The sequence below is a fragment of the Salvelinus namaycush genome, chromosome 3 (assembly GCF_016432855.1).
Source record: "Salvelinus namaycush isolate Seneca chromosome 3, SaNama_1.0, whole genome shotgun sequence".
Classification (NCBI taxonomy): domain Eukaryota; kingdom Metazoa; phylum Chordata; class Actinopteri; order Salmoniformes; family Salmonidae; genus Salvelinus; species Salvelinus namaycush.
The window spans coordinates 15,378,919-15,397,077 of NC_052309.1; the positions used below are offsets into that span (position 1 = coordinate 15,378,919).

General features: G+C 41.5%; 1 protein-coding gene across 1 annotated transcript; it reads left to right on the forward strand.

Annotated features, from left to right (window-relative positions):
• Window positions 1–2,173: 2,173 nt before the first annotated feature.
• Window positions 2,174–5,862, forward strand: LOC120044233 (neuropeptide FF receptor 1-like). Its single transcript, XM_038988839.1, has 3 exons — window positions 2,174–2,534; window positions 4,329–4,428; window positions 4,905–5,862. The coding sequence occupies exons 1-3, from the start codon at window positions 2,174–2,176 to the stop codon at window positions 5,860–5,862; spliced, it is 1,419 nt and encodes a 472-aa protein (XP_038844767.1).
• The last annotated feature ends 12,297 nt before the right edge of the window (window positions 5,863–18,159 follow it).

Genomic DNA, 18,159 nt, shown 5'->3' on the forward strand with positions numbered 1-18,159 from the left:
TCCTCCTGTGGACGGCGATACTCCCCAGCCTGCCTCCAGGGTCCCTTACCGTCCAGTATCTCCTCCCATGTCCATTTCTCCAGATAGCGCTGCTCCCCCTTACCATGCTGCTTGGTCCCTTGGTGGTGGGAAGTTCTGTCACGGCCGTCAAAAGAAGTAGACCAAGGTGCAGCGTGGTGAGCGTACATATTCCTTTATTTTTGGAAATGCCGACAAAAACAATAAACACTACAAAACAAACCGTGAAGCTAAAGGCTATGTGCCATAAACAAAGTCAACCTCCCACAAAGACAGGTGGGAAAAAGGGCTACCTAAGTATAGTTCTCAATCAGAGACAATGATCGACAGCTGTCCCTGATTGAGAACCCTACCTGGCCAAAACATAGAAAGACAAATAATTGAACTAAAAAACATAGAATACCCACCCCAAATCACACCCTGACCAAACCAAATAGAGACATAAAAAGGATCTCTAAGGTCAGGGCGTGAAGGGGGATCTTAGTTGGATGTAGAAAGGGTTGTAGGCTTGACATGGTAGGCTGATTTCATTGTTGGGATTTTTTGGTATTGTCAAGTAAAGTAATAATCTAGATCATAGATTTTCGAAAACACATGAGTATGAGGTCTCTAGAATGTCTCCATGTGGAGCACGCGCAACAGCGCTGTAGCTATAAAATCAGTTCATGCGCACGGTGCACGCCTCCTCATTTGCCGGATGCGTAGACCGTATGGATCCGATGTGAGGATGAAACAAACAAGCTAAATAGTATTTGAAGGTGTTTTAGTGCACTGGGAAAAGTTCAGTCGCGCTCTCTGTATCTATTTCATAATTTAGTGTGGGGACTATCTGAGATTTTGTTGTCTTTTTTCTTATTTCACCGCACACGTGGAGGTCTTTAAAAAGGCACGTAAGGTATGGGCTTTCTTCTACAAATCTACGTATTACAATTTGTCTTTATCGGGATTTCTTTCTCAACTGAATGACATTGATAAGATAGAGAGATCGCCTTCACTTTATTTCGGGAAATTTAAGGTTAATGAAATAATGAAGAGTATGAAAGAACTCTGTAAGATTCTCGTTATTGGAATGTCTAATTTATATCCGAATAATATTAATTAGGATGTTTTTTAAAATCACATTCCATTTAAAAGTTAAATTGACTTGAGCTTCATTCCTATCAGAACATCTCTGTGAATACTTGTTTCGATAATGTGTTAATAAATAACCCCAAATAATGATATTGTATAACTTTTATAAAAAATTTAAATTATAACGTGAGAAATAAATAATTAATGTTATTATTTATTGTTTGATTTAAATTAAATGCTTTTGCATGATAGTATAGGGTGTACAAAAAAAGTACAAAACCGCCATATTTAATAAGGTTTAACATTGGCTGTGTATGTTTATAAATCTTTATACACGTTATTAGCATATCATAAACATGATAGTATAGTTAAAAAGAGCATTATCAAAGCTGAATGAATAAGAGATATCAGAACTAACTGGAGTTGTTGAATGTAAAACATCTTTGTTGACAGTCTACGTTCAAAGAGGATGAAAGATGTTTGTGACAGTCATTGGTATTACTTATGACAATCATTGGCATTGTGATATTATCATAATGCCAATGACTGTCACAAACATCTCTCATCCCATTTGAAAAACAGAATGTATTCAGGCAAATAGAATGGTTGTTGAGCGCTCCAAGCTGAATGGTTGTCATAGAGAAGTTCTGATATTCATTAATCGACATTCACCATCTCGCTATACTTACAACAACATTGTCACCTCACTACCCATAATTAATTGTAATGCTTCTTATGCATGTCATTGTCGCTTCATGGAGACAGCTAACAAACATACCTTTTTTGGTGGATTACTGAAACATACTGTACACAGGATCCTGAGGTCCTACAGTGGATTGGCCTAAACCATACACTGCATTCTCAATTGATCACCTGGACAACCATATATATCTACCAGAAGTCGATAAAACAAGTCAACAAAAAATATAATTTACCAAAGTGACAAAAGACTTAATGTGATTTAGCTTTTTTTTTAAGACGCCAAATATTTGTAATGATTTACTCCCGTGTAATAAATATGTTATTGTTTTTTGGGGTATTTTTTAGCCTGACTGTTCTCCTGGTCTAATAAGAGGAGTTCAAGATGGAGGACACATTGGAACTTCAATTGACCACTACTCTTTACATGACCTCTGACCTTATTCTCTCAACAAACCTCACCAACCTGACCGACTGCACCAACATCAACTCCAGCTGCACCGTCTCTAGCGTCAAGCTCTCCCCTTACTACCAACACTCTTTGGCCATAGCAGCCAGCTTTACCCTAGCCTACCTGTTCATCTTCATGCCATGCATGGTGGGTAATTGCCTGGTGTGCCTCATTGTGGTTAAGAACCGTCACATGTGGACAGTTACCAACCTCTTCATCCTCAACCTGGCTATCAGTGACCTGCTGGTGGGCATCTTCTGCATTCCGACTACGCTGGTGGACAACCTCATCACAGGTACAGTAATACCTTATAGAAGCATGGCCTATCTCTTGTACATCAAGCTGCCTCACACTACAGAGACAAGTACACCCACTGGACACGAGGCTAGTCTATCGTAGGGCCTTACCTCCAATCCATCTCATTAATGCTGAGTGTCAAGCAGAGAGGCATAGAGTCCTACCATTTTTAGAGTCTTTTTGGTATGACCTTCCAATCTCAGGGCGCAAACTCTAACCACAAAGCCACTGAGTTGGTTTTACCCTACTGCTATAATGATTCTGTAAATTAATAAAACACGATACTCTGTATTCATTGCTGTTAGCTTTAATGAAAGAATGATGCAACCTTTAGAGAAAGACAGTTATTTCTATAACTGATTTGCCAGTTTCCTTTAGCTATTGATTACAACAGTTATTAGGATAAACCCATCTTGTGCCTTGAAAGAAACATAATTCTAGCTATCCCCAGTAGTCATTCGCATGTATTGTATGACTCTGTTTCAGCAGGGGTCTTATATATGTCTGAACTTGCACATGCCCCAGCCTAGCCAGCTTTGCAATGGTTTAGATAAGTTCAATTCATTCTCACCAATCTTCACACATCTCACAAGCTGAATTGCCAGCCTGTTGTTGAATTGTATTATTTAAATTTTTACTATTATTAATAGCAAGCCTTTTTATCATTGTCTTGTAAAAAAAGAAGAAAAGCCTTTGGTGAACTAACACTCGCACATGACTCTTTTCAACCTTACTAGCTCTGACTCTGCTGATAGCTACTTAATTGAGGAAAATCTACTTACCATGACTGTGATGTGTGGTTGTCCCACCTAGTTATCTTAAGATGAATGTACTTACCATGACTGTGCTATGTGGTTGTCCCACCTAGTTATCTTAAGATGAATCTACTTACCATGACTGTGCTATGTGGTTGTCCCACCTAGTTATCTTAAGATGAATGTACTTACCATGACTGTGCTATGTGGTTGTCCCACCTAGTTATCTTAAGATGAATGTACTTACCATGACTGTGCTATGTGGTTGTCCCACCTAGTTATCTTAAGATGAATGTACTTACCATGACTGTGCTATGTGGTTGTCCCACCTAGTTATCTTAAGATGAATGTACTTACCATGACTGTGCTATGTGGTTGTCCCACCTAGTTATCTTAAGATGAATGCACTAACTAAGTCACTCTGGATAAGAGCATCTGCTAAATGACAAAAATGCAAATGTAAATTGGATATTGCAGATTCATGTTTGAATAGTTCAGAACTGAGAGAAAAATAGTAGGTCTGAACATGATGATTGCAGCTGTCTTTCATTTGACAGCCTGATGAATAGCTTTACATTTTTAGACAGTTCTTCACAATCTCTTCATCTCTTCAATACAGACATTAGTTGAGTCCAGGCAGTAAAAGTGCTTTTAGAAAACCCCAAATGTACAAAAGTGTGAAATAATCATTGCCATAAAATCACTCGGGCGGGAAGTCTTAACTTACAGTAATTACCTTTTCAAAACACACCTTTTGTTGGCTACATATTCACGTTGGGTAGGTATAAATACTTGATCCACTCTTGTGCAAAAAGGTATTTTGGCATCTTTCATGTAGGTTTTAAATGTACAGTACTCCTGAAGTTGTTTATTATTTATGACCAAATCATGTGTACCAAACTAACTCACGTGTACCAAACTAACTCATGTGTACCAAAAATGCCAAAAACACCCGTTCACAGTATGGCTATTGACTCTCATTGAAATGTCTGGCAGCTCATCAATAAAGTGTTATTGTTGCTATTGTTTTTTGACAGGCTGGCCCTTTAGCAATGCAGTGTGTAAGTTAAGTGGCCTGGTACAGGGGATATCAGTGGCTGCATCTGTCTTCACCTTGGTTGCCATCGCTGTGGACAGGTAAGTCCCCCACCTCTTTCCTCCCCCATTGTCTCCTTTAGGCATGCAGGGTACTTGTTAGTATCTGCACATGTGAATTGGAAGGGGATAGAAAGGCTTTCATGTATGCATGTTAAACACTTCGTGTTTTACAGTAAATTGTTTAATCTACAGATTTAGGATCTTAATTTGAGCCGGTTTGCTACAGAAGAAAAATAATCCTGCAGCAACAGGAAATATGAATTATAATTAATCAACATTTTTTTGTTGATACATTTTTCATTGGAGAAAATCAAGTTGGAAATTTTAAAGTAGTAATTACAAACTTTAGAAGCCATTTAACCCTTGAATACACTACAAGTTTGCATTTCCTGCTCAGCAACAAAGTAGTGATCAAATTAATATCCTACATCTGTATGTGGCGTATAAAGAATCCTTAGTGAAATGAATCGCTTCATCACTTCTCATCTATCTCTCCTCTCTCTCTCTCCCATTAGATTCCGCTGTATTGTTTACCCCTTTAAGCCCAAGCTAACCCTTCTTGTTGCTAAGGCAACTATAGGGCTGGTGTGGGCTCTTGCACTGGTGATCATGCTTCCGTCGGCTGTGATGCTGACGGTGGATCAAGAGAAGGGTCACTTCATGGTATCCAGTGACAACAAAATCTACCCTCTCTACTACTGCTATGAGACCTGGCCTGACCCTGAGATGAGGAAAGTTTACACCATGGTCCTGTTCACACACATCTACCTGATGCCCTTAGCTCTTATCATGATCATGTATGGCTGCATCGGAGCCAAGCTTTCTGCTACAGCTGTTCTGTCCAGCAGCGGGCACCCAGATATTAAGTCCCCTATCTCCCAGAGGAAGGTCAAGGTGGTTAAAATGCTAATCGTGGTGGCTCTCCTCTTCATGCTGTCCTGGCTGCCACTCTGGACCCTGATGCTCCTCACAGACTACGCCAGACCTGAAGGGGACCAACTGGACCTTCTGACAGGCTACATCTTCCCTTTCTCCCACTGGCTGGCCTTCTCCAACTCCAGCATCAACCCCATCATCTATGGCTACTTCAATGAAAACTTTAAGAAGGGCTTCCAGGCTGCCTGTCGTCCTGGATCCTGTTGCAGCGTTGTCCCCCAGGAGCAGGCGGTGAGCAAGGATCAGCAGGGGTGCAAGGCCAGAACCACCCGGGACACAGCCCTCAGCGCCAACCCTCTCACCATCCGGGGGGTGAGAAACCGCATCCACACCGACAGCGACCTGACAGGCTGCGTGTGTCTAGAGATGGAGCAGAGGAAGGCAGAGTCCTCGGCCGAGGCAGGAGGCTGGCGGGGCTCAGAGGCAGAGGGAAGTAACAGTAACGGTGGAGTGTCAATAAAAAGGGGTGTTCATGCGGAGGATGTCGATGGACTCTCTCCAATGGGGGCTGCTGTGTGTCAGGCGTGGGAGCATTGAAAGGTAGTGGGGTGGACAACAACAGTGGGGTGGACAACAACAGTGGGGTGGACAACAGTGGGGTGGACAACAACAGTGGGGTGGACAACAGTGGGGTGGACAACAGTGGGGTGGACAACAACAGTGGGGTGGACAACAACAGTGGGGTGGACAACAGTGGGGTGGACAACAACAGTGGGGTGGACAACAACAGTGGGGTGGACAACAGTGGGGTGGACAACAGTGGGGTGGACAACAACAGTGGGGTGGACAACAGTGGGGTGGACAACAGTGGGGTGGACAACAACAGTGGGGTGGACAACAGTGGGGTGGACAACAACAGTGGGGTGGACAACAACAGTGGGGTGGACAACAACAGTGGGGTGGACAACAACAGTGGGGTGGACAACAACAGTGGGGTGGACAACAACAGTGGGGTGGACAACAGTGGGGTGGACAACAACAGTGGGGTGGACAACAGTGGGGTGGACAACAACAGTGGGGTGGACAACAGTGGGGTGGACAACAACAGTGGGGTGGACAACAGTGGGGTGGACAACAGTGGGGTGGACAACAGTGGGGTGGACAACAACAGTGGGGTGGACAACAACAGTGGGGTGGACAACAACAGTGGGGTGGACAACAGTGGGGTGGACAACAACAGTGGGGTGGACAACAGTGGGGTGGACAACAACAGTGGGGTGGACAACAACAGTGGGGTGTATACATGGTGAGGTTGGAGAATGAACAGGTTGGAGATAAGAGGGTATTGTCATGACATTTTACTGTGAAAGAGCTCTTTCCACCTGACTGTAATGCTAGATGTGTCCTATATAGGAGCCCTCAATTAAACTGTCATTACAGAGACCCATTATAATATAATACATGTGAGGGAAGAATAAAGTGAACCACCTCCATTTCTGTCCTCCAGCTCAGCTTACTGTCCTCCAGCTACAGAGTTGTTCGCTACAGGTTGCTTAGATAAATAATGGTCTAGGGAAATCTTTAGGTAATGTAGGAGGACATTCATATGTTACTACTAACTGGGTATTACTGACATTCATTACCCATTTGAGTTGACCTTATGGCTGATATCCAATACACTCCCCCAGAGAGCCACAAAAATAGACAACAGAGATCACATTTTCACATGCAAATAGCACGTTGTTTGATTTCTTCTGGTCAAGGAATGACATTCCACGATAGCAACATTTCTTTGAGTTAAACTATACAAATTCTGTTCACAATGTTTGCTGTTACTTACTGCATGAATATTGATGTGTTGTGAACCATATATGAGCCTATCCCAGATGGTAGAATGCAGAGCAGATATGGTGCCGAGAAAGTAACTGAAATGAACTGGCAAGGGTAATCCAATTGTGTGTTTTCTTGAAGTATGTAACCTTACATGCTCTAATACAGGGGTTCTCAAAGTGGGGTCCACAGGCAGTGGAGGCTGCTGAGGGGAGGACGGCTCATAATAATGTCTGGAATGGAGCAAATGGAATGGCATCAAACACATGAAAACCATGTGTTTGATGTATTTGATACAATTCCACCAATTCCGCTCCAGCCATTACCATGAGCCCGTCCTCCCCAATTAAGATGCCGCCAACCTCCTGTGCACAGAGGTACTGCAGGGGGTCCACGACCAGATCAAATGTTTTGCATTTTATAGATTTTTATATGAATATTACCTACAGCAACAGATTAAACACATTTTAGGGATTAGTGGAATACGTTTAGAGGGTGTAATACTATACAATGTTGTATTATGAATCTAAAATTGATGTTCTTAATAATATTATGAATCTACAATTTAGGTTCTTAACCCTGGGCAACATAGGCCTAGGGAGGCTTACAGGGATGTTGGTATCCACTTTACTCCACCAATTATAGCATTTTCAACTCAATACTTCTTGTAGTCCTCCAATTTTTGGGTGGACATAAATGCACTGTAATTTAGGCTTTAAAACTGCAACGTTTTCTCTCTGCCCATGGCTAAATGTGCAGAATTGCAGGAAATTTGTTGAAAACTGCTAAATGTTCTCTACAATGTCAAGAGGTGGGCCTTTAAAATGTTCCTTTACAGGGCCGGAGACTTGGTTTTTTTCTTCCATGCACTGCCAAAGTCAGAGTAATTATTTACTTGAGTTGTATTCTGGTTATGAGGGGTCCCTGATGAATTTGCTATCACAAAATGGGTCCCCGGAACCAAAAGGTTTGAGAACCCTTGCACTAACAGGTGGCTTGCAAACTTGAATTATAAACAGGTTGATGTTGGTGTGGACTGTGTATGAATACAGATCAAAGTGTTGTGTTTACAATGTGAAAAAGTTATTTATCTGTGTTTGTGATTGTCAGTATATTTTTGTGTATTTATTTTTGCAGCTTCTGCAGAATGTTGCTTTAACTATTGGAGTAGTAAAATAGGGTCACACTTATTTGGATAGTCCGGATAGCATCTACAGATGGTCATATTATCAACAAACTATCTATTGATAAGCAGCTACTAGCTAAGGTTACGGTTAGTGTTAGGGTTAGTTTTAGAATAAGGGTTAAGGTTAGAGTGAGTAGATACTTAGTTGAAATGTACTGATAGTCTGTAAAGCATCTACCGATGTACTATCCAAATAATGTGTAACCTAAAATAGTGCAAGACAATGATGTGGTTGTATATAGCGTAGAAGTGATCTTGAGATACGTTTGCATTACCAGATTGCAGTTTGTCGATGGACTGTTCTAGATAAGTATGTTTCGTAGCTTTCAGTTTAAATAGGACTGATATCCACCTCACACAGAGTTTCGAGCTATTTGTAATAATTGTGTCATGTTAGATATTGTCCTTAGGTCCTGCTTTGGTTGTTAAGTGGAAATTGTTGTTAAATGGTCTTCTTGTATAAAGTGTTATCAGTTGAAGCTTTGATGGAGATTTGAGTGAAGCTATCCAAATGACAAAAATGACTCCCTTTTCTTCTATACTGTACCACTGCATGAGACAGGCTGTACTGCATGTGGATGTTTTTGTTTCAGAATAGTCCCCATCCTCTCATCGTATTCATGCCATCAAATGTTATTTTCCTGTTGATTGCTCGTTAGTGCATGTGGTATGGAGATAGCTCCAATTAGTTCCTTTTCACGTCAAATCCCTAAATCAGAAACAGGTAATAACTCCCCTGATCAATAATGTATCATAATTGCTTGTTATCTTTGAATAAATTCCACTGAAACATGCACACCCCCATGTTGTGTCTTGTTACTGGGATTAAAAAAACACTACAGGTGTAATATCTTAATTTTTTACCAGTTTCTCACAGCAGGAAAATAATCCTACAGCAACAGGACATGTGGATTATTATGTGGATTATAATTAATGGACATTTTTGTCTGACATTTTTAAGTGGAAATTACACATTTTAGAAGCCTTTTTAAACCTTGAATACAATATAAGTTTGCATTTCCTGTAGTGCAGGGAAAATTCTCTGCGACAATAGTGATCAAATTAAGATAGCCATCTGTACTTCAGTAGTCATCAGTAATAAAAACATTAGTTGTTAACGGGATTTACCATTTCGATCATGTCTATCTAATGTAATTTCTCGACATGTATAAAACATGATGCAGAACGTGTGCATTTATGTTTAAACATAGATTAATGAGTGACATTTCGTGTCATTTAAAGACATCCTCCAGCGATTTTCGAACTTTTACTGTTGAAAAGCGATATCCCAAGTATAAATACAGTAAATTAGTGGTACACACGCTAAAGGGGGAAAAAAACTGGTTGGGGCAAAATAGACACAACTGCACATTTCAAGGAGAAGGGCATTCAAGGAGTTGGTCTGATAGGGATTTGTGATGTCATCTGCCTCCCCCTGCTTGAGGAACAATAAATAAAATAAAATTGTATTTGTCACATGCGCCGAATACAACAGGTGTAGACCTTACAGTGAAATACTTACTTACAAGCCCTTAACCAACAATGCAGTTTTAAGCAAAATACCTGCTAAGTAAAAAGAGAGGCTTTTTATAGCGAGGCTATATACAGGGAGTACGGGTACAGTACAGAGTCAATGTGCGGGGGCACAGGTTAGTCGAGGTATTTGAGGTAATATGTACATGTAGGTAGAGTTATAAAAGTGACTATGCATAGATAATAAACATAGTAGCAGCAGCATAGAAGGGGGAGCAAATCAAATAGTCTAGGTAGCCATTTGATTAGCTGTTCAGGAGTCTTATGGCTTGGGGGTAGAAGCTGTTTAGAAGCCTCTTGGACCTTGACTTGGCGCTCCGGTACCGCTTGCCGTGCGGTATCAGAGAGAACAGTCTATGACTAGGGTGGCAGGAGTCTTTGACAATTTTGGGGGCCTTCCTCTGACACAGCCTGGTATAGAGGTCCTGGATGGCAGGAAGCTTGGCCCCAGTGATGTACTGGGCTGTTTGCACTACCCTCTGTAGTGCCTTGCTGTCGGAGGCCGAGCAGTTGCCGTACCAGGCAGTGATGCAACCAGTCAGGATGCTCCCGATGGTGTAGCTGTAGAACTTTTTGAGGATCTGGGGACCCGTGCCAAATCTTTTCAGTCTCCTGAGGGGGAATAGGTTTTGTCGTGCCCTCTTCACAACTGTCTTGGTGTGCTTGGACCATGTTAGTTTGTTGGTGATGTGGACACCAAGGAACTTGAAGCTCTGAACCTGCTCCACTACAGCCCCGTATATGAGAATGGGGGCGTGCTCGGTCCTCCTTTTCCTGTAGTCCACAATTATCTCCTTTGTCTTGATCACGTTGAGGGAGAGGTTGTTGTCCTTGCACCACACGGCCATTGTCAGGGATCAGTCCTACCACTGTTGTGTCATCGGCAAACTTAATGGTGTTGGAGTCATGCCTGGCCATGAAGTTATGAGTGAACAGGGAGTACAGGAGGGGACTGAGCACGCACCCTTGAGGGGTGCGTGCTCAGGATCAGCGTGTTGAGGATCAGCGTGGCAGATTTGTTGTTACCTACAGTACCCTTACCACCTGGGGGCGGCCCATCAGGAAGTCCAGGATCCAGTTGCAGAGGGAGGTGTTTAGTCCTCAGAGGTACAATAGAGAACAAAAGTACTATGTCACGAGGATACCTGGGCCACCTATTGAGATGTGCCTTTTGTTAAAGAAATCAGGTAATAAATAAGCTGAAAAGGAGACTGAGTAGGACTAATAGTGACTGGCTGCTAGTCAGCAGATGATAAAAAGCTAGAGGTGAGATACACTGTGTATCTCTGTGCTTGCCATGTCATCAGGCCTCCCCTGATCACCATAATACATAACAAGGGATCTTGAGGATACCGTTAAATGGGGTACATGTTCCATATTTAGGAGGCAGTCCAGAGTGGATTTAATTTGACTGGTTGACTCTATAGCCATGCGGCCTAGATCCAGTACATGCTATTTGTGCCGGTAGTTTACGTTGTAATGCGAGGTAGTTTACATTGTAATGCGAGGTAGTTTACGTTGTAATGTGATGTAGTTTAAGTTGTAATGTGAGGGAAATAAGGTAGAGAAAGCTTTGTAATACAGGCCTTGGAGTTTTGAACAAAGTGAGTCCTTTTAGTCAGACTTTAGCTAATGGCTGTCTGCTAGATCATAAGAATTGAAATGTTCAAACTGAGATGTCCTGTATGTAGAAGTAGAGCATATTTCTTGACCCTAGAGATTATGGTCATAAAATTAATTAGTTTTGTTACAAAGCAAAATGTATGATTTCACTGAAATGTACTTTTGTTGACCATGTGTTTCTGAAAGGGTTTTAAACACAATACATACAACTGAACTTCCACCATACCACCTTGGATATGCATTCAGCATTGGATAACAGAAACAGAGGCAGAGAGCAAAGTGACTTTAGATAATGGACACTGCAATCCTGCCAAAGATAGTACTCTAATGGAAAATAGCCAGCCACTATGAAAATGAATCACTTACATAATAATAAAACTACACTTTTGTCATTACCTATAGCGACACTTCAACCAGCCATTAACAGCATTGGATCAAAGGAATCAAAACAGGACTTACACAACTACTATTAATAGTATATTATTGTTATGTCACAATATGTGCTCATAAAAAAGTATGAGGCTTTCATCTACAAACAGAATCCTTTACACCTGAGAGTGTGAAGATGGTTCAATCCTTTACCACATGCATTATGGAAGAACCATGGAAAACATGTTGGATTGGTTTATATCACTTAGAATGACTACAGTGCTTATTTATGGGGGATGCTATATTATAATGGATTCTACCAATCTACTACCACTATAGCACAGTGTGTAAACTAAAGTATGCAATCTGTCATTCAAGGAGAAATGTACATACACTAAGAATACAAAACATTAAGAACACCTGCTCTTTCCATGACATAGACTGACCAGGTGAATCCAGGTGAAAGCTATGATCCCTTATTGATGCCTTATTAAATTCACTTCAATCAGGGTAGATGAAGGGGAGGAGACGGGTTAAAAAGAAGGATTTTTAAGCGCCTTGAGACGTGGATTGTGTATGTGTACCATTCAGAGGGTGTAAGTGCCTTTGAACGGGGTATGGTAGTAGGTGCCAGGCGCACTGGTTTGTGTCAAGAACTGCAACGCTGCTGGGTTTTTCACGCTCAAAAGTTTCCTATGTGTATCAAGAATGGTCCACCACCCAAAGGACATCCAGCCAACTTGACACAACTGTGAGAATCACTGAGTCAACATGGGCCAGCATCCCTGTGTCTGTACACATAGAAAAGAGAGTTGCATGTCATGTAACTTCACCAAATAACTCGTTTTTTTACCCGCTTTTTCTTTTATTCAGAGAAGCAAGGACATCTGCGGTCTCTGGTTCAACTGCAAAACGTATTGAAATAGGTGACGTTCTGCTGTAACAAAGTTATTCAGCTCAGTGGTCTTGAGAATCAAGAACCTCTATTGAAACTTGCGCCTGTCAATAGATTTCAAGATCTGCAAAAGGGTTACATCTACAGGGAACGACCAAAGACCCTGAGGCTGTCCTGACTTACCATGCAGAGACAATACTCAGTATAGACTGCAAAATAATTGGAAAAGCAGAATTGTCCCCTCAAAACACACTTCTCATATAAAATGAGATTAATACATTTTTTCACTCGCATGTCATTTGATGACATACCTGTAAATAGGTTTATGACAGACATATTCATTAATCTACTTGTTGCAGAAATCCTTAGGTATAATCAGTGTAATAGAAAAAAGAGAAGAGTACAATCAGACTTTGATCCGTTTTTTTAACTGCCTGACAGCTCAGACTCATTAAAATGATAATAAGTTGGAGTGCAATGATGTATACTGTACATTACGTTTTTTTATCGTTAAAAACTTTGCACACAAAGTCTGTCAATGTTTATAGACAATAAAGTAAATAAAAGATCATACAAAATGTTTGAAATACTACAAAGAATGCAATGATAGCAGTTGTAGTGAATTCATCACACAGTTCGGATGTGACAAACACACCTGATGACATCACTACAGCCAGGGTGACACAGTTGAACCACCCATCGGGAGGCCACTCAGACAATAACAATAGCCCAAGATTGCACAAATCAAAACAAACTGTTGATTTCTTAATGACTACAAGTCTCTGTCCGCTGTTATTTAGGCACTTGTACAGCCACTTGTATTATCGTCCCGTTTTGTTAGATTGAAGACGACTTGCTTATCATGAACTATTTCTGTCCCATCGTGTTGTCATGACATTTTTCCAAACCTCAGAGGAGACAAACTGATTGAAAAATTGTTCAGTGTTGGAGATAACTGCTAACCTTTGCTAAAGCGTAACCACCATGCCAGTCAGTATTGCGAGGCTTAACAGTCATGCGAGGAGTACTGTGAAAGCATTCCTCCGTATCAATGCTCAGCCTGACCTCAGAGCCATACAAACATACTTGAAGTATTTCTGAGCACCTCCAAGTAGAAGGGTATAATTGCAGACAGCAATGAAGCGTGTTTACTGATATTGGTGTTTCTTGATATCAAGTTATACCCATTAACACTCGCCATTGGTCCGTGGCTGTTTCTTTCGCGCTAACCCTTTTCCTAACCATAACCTCAGTCTCCTAACCTGTCACGCTAATTCACCTAACCTGCCACGTTAATGATTCTAACCTGCCACGTTAGTTATCCAAACCTGCCACGCTAGTTATCCTAACATGCTATGCAAACGAATCATCTGTGTCGAGAAACCATCAGTGTCATAACACCAGAACTGACCAATTGCAGGTATCAATGGGCGTTTCCTGATATTAGGGAACACCTACATCAAGAAATCCCCCGAATTGGGGTCTGCAATTACACCATATTCCCTCCAAGATTTACAAGTATGATACATACTTACTAACGTTTGAGTTACATTAGACAGAAACTAAAGTAGTGAGATTGGTCAGGGAGGATGAGTAGGCGTAATCTGCGACCATCTAACAGTTCAAAGGTTGCGTGTTCGAGTCGCATCGAGGACAACTGCAGCATTTTAGCTAACCCTTCCCCTTATTCTAAACTTAACCCAATTCACCTAACCTTTGTTGTTAGTGCCCCTAACCGCCATTGTCAATTCTCCCCGTAACTCTCCTTTGTCGTTAGAGCACAACAAGCAACCTGGTCTCAAAGAAAAACCTATATGTACATATCTACCTCAATTACCTCGTACCTCTGCACATCGACTCGGTACTAGTACCACGTGTATATAACCAAGTTATTGTTACTCATTGTAGATTTACTCATTATGTTATTTTTTTTATTATTTCTCTTTTTTTCTCTGCATTGTTGGGAAGGACCATAAGTAAGCATCTCACTGTTAATCTACACCTGTTGTTTACAAAGCATGTGACAAATCAAATTAGAATGCTATATGATAAGTTAGTTAAGTCATCCAATTCTTATGCTATTGTATGACTGGGTAAGACGCATGATACTACACGTCCTATAATTACAGAATAATACAAATTGCCCTGAGACCACATTGCAGGACTTTAAGCACTACTCCACTAAGAAATCTCATCTCATCATCCTGTATAGTAAGTACACTGCTAAAATAATGGCCATTACAGTCCTATACAGAACCTTTTTGAAGACCATTTAGGAAGAGAGCCCTTTCTTTTAAGAGTGTACAATACCATTAACGCTAAGAGTGTACAGCACTACCTCATGGCCTGGTCCATATGTTCCTGCATGGACATTTCTGCATGTTGCGTTGATATACAGTACCAGTCAAAAGTTTGGACACACCTATACATTCAAGGGTTTTTCTTTATTTTTACTATTTTCAATATTGTAGAATTATAGTGAAGACATCAAAACTATGAAATTACACATATGGAATCATGTAGTAACCAAAAAAGTGTTAAACAAATCAAAATATATTTTATATTCTTCAAAGTAGCCAACCTTTACCTTGATGACAGCTTTGCACACTCTTGGCATTCTCTCAACCAGCTTCATGAGGAATGCTTTTCCAACAGTCTTGAAGAAGTTCCCACATATGCTGAGTACTTGTTGGCTGCGGTCCAACTCATCCCAAACCATCTAAATTGGGTTAAGGTCGGGTGATTGTGAAGGCCAGGTCATCTGATGCAGCACTTCATCAATCTCCTTGGTCAAATAGTCCTTACACAGCCTGGAGGTGTGTATTGGGTCATTGTCCTGTTGAAAAACAAATTATAGTTGCACTAAGCGCAAACCAGATGGGATGGCGTATCGCTGCTGTGGTAGCCATGCAGGTTAAGTGTGCCTTGAATTCTAAATAATTCACTGATAGTGTCACCAGCAAAGCACCCCCACACCATCACACCTCCGCCTCCATGCTTCACGGTGGGAACCACACATGCAGAGATCATCCATTTACCTACTCTGCGTCACAAAGACACAGCGGGTAGAACCAAAAAGTTCACATTTCGACTCATCAGACCAAAGGACAGATTTCCACACGTCTAATGTCCATTGCTTGTGTTTCTCGGCCCAAGCAAGTCTCATCTTCTTATTGGTGTCCTTTAGTAGTGGTTTCTTTGCAGCAATTCAACCATGAAGGCCTTGATTCATGCAGTCTCCACTGAACAGTTGATGGTGAGATGTGTCTGTTACTTGAACTCTGTGAAGCATTTATTTGGGCTGCAATCTGAGGTGCAGTTAACACTAATGAACTTACCCTCTGCAGCAGAGGTAACTCTGGGTCTTCCTTTCCTGTGGCGGTCCTCATGAGAGCCAGTTTCATCATAACGCTTGACGGTTGACTGACCTTCATGTCTTAAATTAATGATGGACTGTCGTTTCTCTTTGCTTATTTTAACTGTTCTTGCCATAATATGGACTTTATCAAATAGGGCTATCTTCTGTATACCACCCCTACCTTGTCACAACTGATTTGCTCAAATGCATTAAGAAGAAAATAAATTCTGCAAATGAACATATAACAAGGCACACCTGTTAATTGAAAATCCAGGTGACTACCTCATGAAGCTGGTTGAGAGAATGCCAAGAGTGTGCAAAGCTGTCATCAAGGTAAAGGGTGGCTACTTTGAAGAATCTCAAATATAAAATATATTTTGATTTGTTTAACACTTTTTTGGTTACTACATGATTCATATGTGTTATTTCATAGTTTTGATATCTTCACTATTATTCTACAATGTAGAAAATTGTAAAAATAAAGAAAAACCCTGCAATGATTAGGTGTGTCCAAACTTTTGACTGGTACTGTAAGTACGGAGGGACTGCACTGAGCACTATGAAGGTGTCTGCCCAATGAAATGCCAATGCCCCAGAGGTTGTCGTTATGCAGCACAGCAGGTAGGCTACACCACAGAGGGCTTCATTAAAATGAGCTGTGAGATGTCAATCAATAGATAATATCTGTTTATCAAGATAATTTGAAGTTTTGTAATTGCTCTTGCAGATTTTAGATGGTGCTTATTAATTCGTTTTTAATCTAATCAAGAAATGTCACGACACATCTAATCAAGAAGTGTATTGACACACTAATGTTTATTGTTGAATATGACAACTACTGATAAGCAGAATTTGTTGGGGCATGAACTCTGCAAGGTGTCGAAAGCATTCCACAGGGATGCTAGCCAATGTTGACTCCAATGCTTCCCATAGTTGTGTCAAGATGGCTGGATGTCCTTTGGATGGTGGACCATTCAAACCGGTGCACCTGGCACCTACTAGCATATCAAAGGCACTTAAATATTTTGTCTTGCCCATTCACCCTCTAAATGGCAAACATACACAAACCATGTCTCAATTGTCTCATGGCTTAAAAACTTTAACTTGTCTCCTCCCGTTCATCTACACTGATTAAAGTGGATTTAACAAGTGACATTGATAAGGGATCATAGCTTTCACCTGGATTTACCTGGTCAGTCTGTCATTGAGAGAGCATAAATGTTTTGTAGACTCAGTGTACTGTACAGTAACCTGAAGAAAGGAAAGCGCTGTCATGGATCTATGGTCTCTGGATATACTCTGACCTCTTGTGGGACACCTGCAGCACTGCATTAGATTGTTAATGACAGTGTTACGAGTTATGATCCTTTCTAATTCCCTTTTCAGCCTGCATCACCCAACGAGATTGAGAGGTTATCCCAGAGGTTACTCTTTCCAAGAGAATACATGAATGCTGATATCCAGTGCCCTCACTCAGATGTCATAAATAAATACAAAGTTTATCCTACAAGCATAAAGAAACAGATATCACATTGTAGGTTAAAGAGAATTTAAGCTGAAAGTTGTGTATACAAGTCTCCCATCAGCAGTGGTCCATGAACAACCAGAGAAAGCACACACGCAAATGAGTAGATAGAAGATGAGTGGAGTTGGAGTTAGTGGTCGTCAGCGGGCCGGCTGGCCCAGAGAGAGGCAGGGTGCGGTAGATAGAAGATGAGTGGAGTTGGAGTTAGTGGTGGTCAGCAGGCCGGCTGGCCCAGAGAGAGGCAGGGTGCGGTAGATAGAAGATGAGTGGAGTTGGAGTTAGTGGTCGTCAGCAGGCCGGCTGGCCCAGAGAGAGGCAGGGTGCGGTAGATAGAAGATGAGTGGAGTTGGAGTTAGTGGTCGTCAGCAGGCCGGCTGGCCCAGAGAGAGGCAGGGTGCGAGCAGAGCCCAAGTGACATCTCCAACATGTCAGCACAGTGAGGTGGACAACACATCCCGCCCTGCCCTCTGCACCCAATCACAAGATCAACAAGGACAAAGCTGTTTTCCCTCGACCCCCACACCACCCTGTCAGCCCCGAGACAAACTGCCGTTGGATAGGGTGGAACTGTTCCG

Bases quoted from the DNA above. Each gene is read 5' to 3' on its own strand.
- LOC120044233 (XM_038988839.1), top strand. From the start codon at position 2,174: ATGGAGGACACATTGGAACTTCAATTGACCACTACTCTTTACATGACC. The intron at 2,535-4,328 runs GTACAGTAATAC...GTTTTTTGACAG, and splicing joins GGTGGACAACCTCATCACAG to GCTGGCCCTTTAGCAATGCA. The intron at 4,429-4,904 runs GTAAGTCCCCCA...CTCTCCCATTAG, and splicing joins GTTGCCATCGCTGTGGACAG to ATTCCGCTGTATTGTTTACC.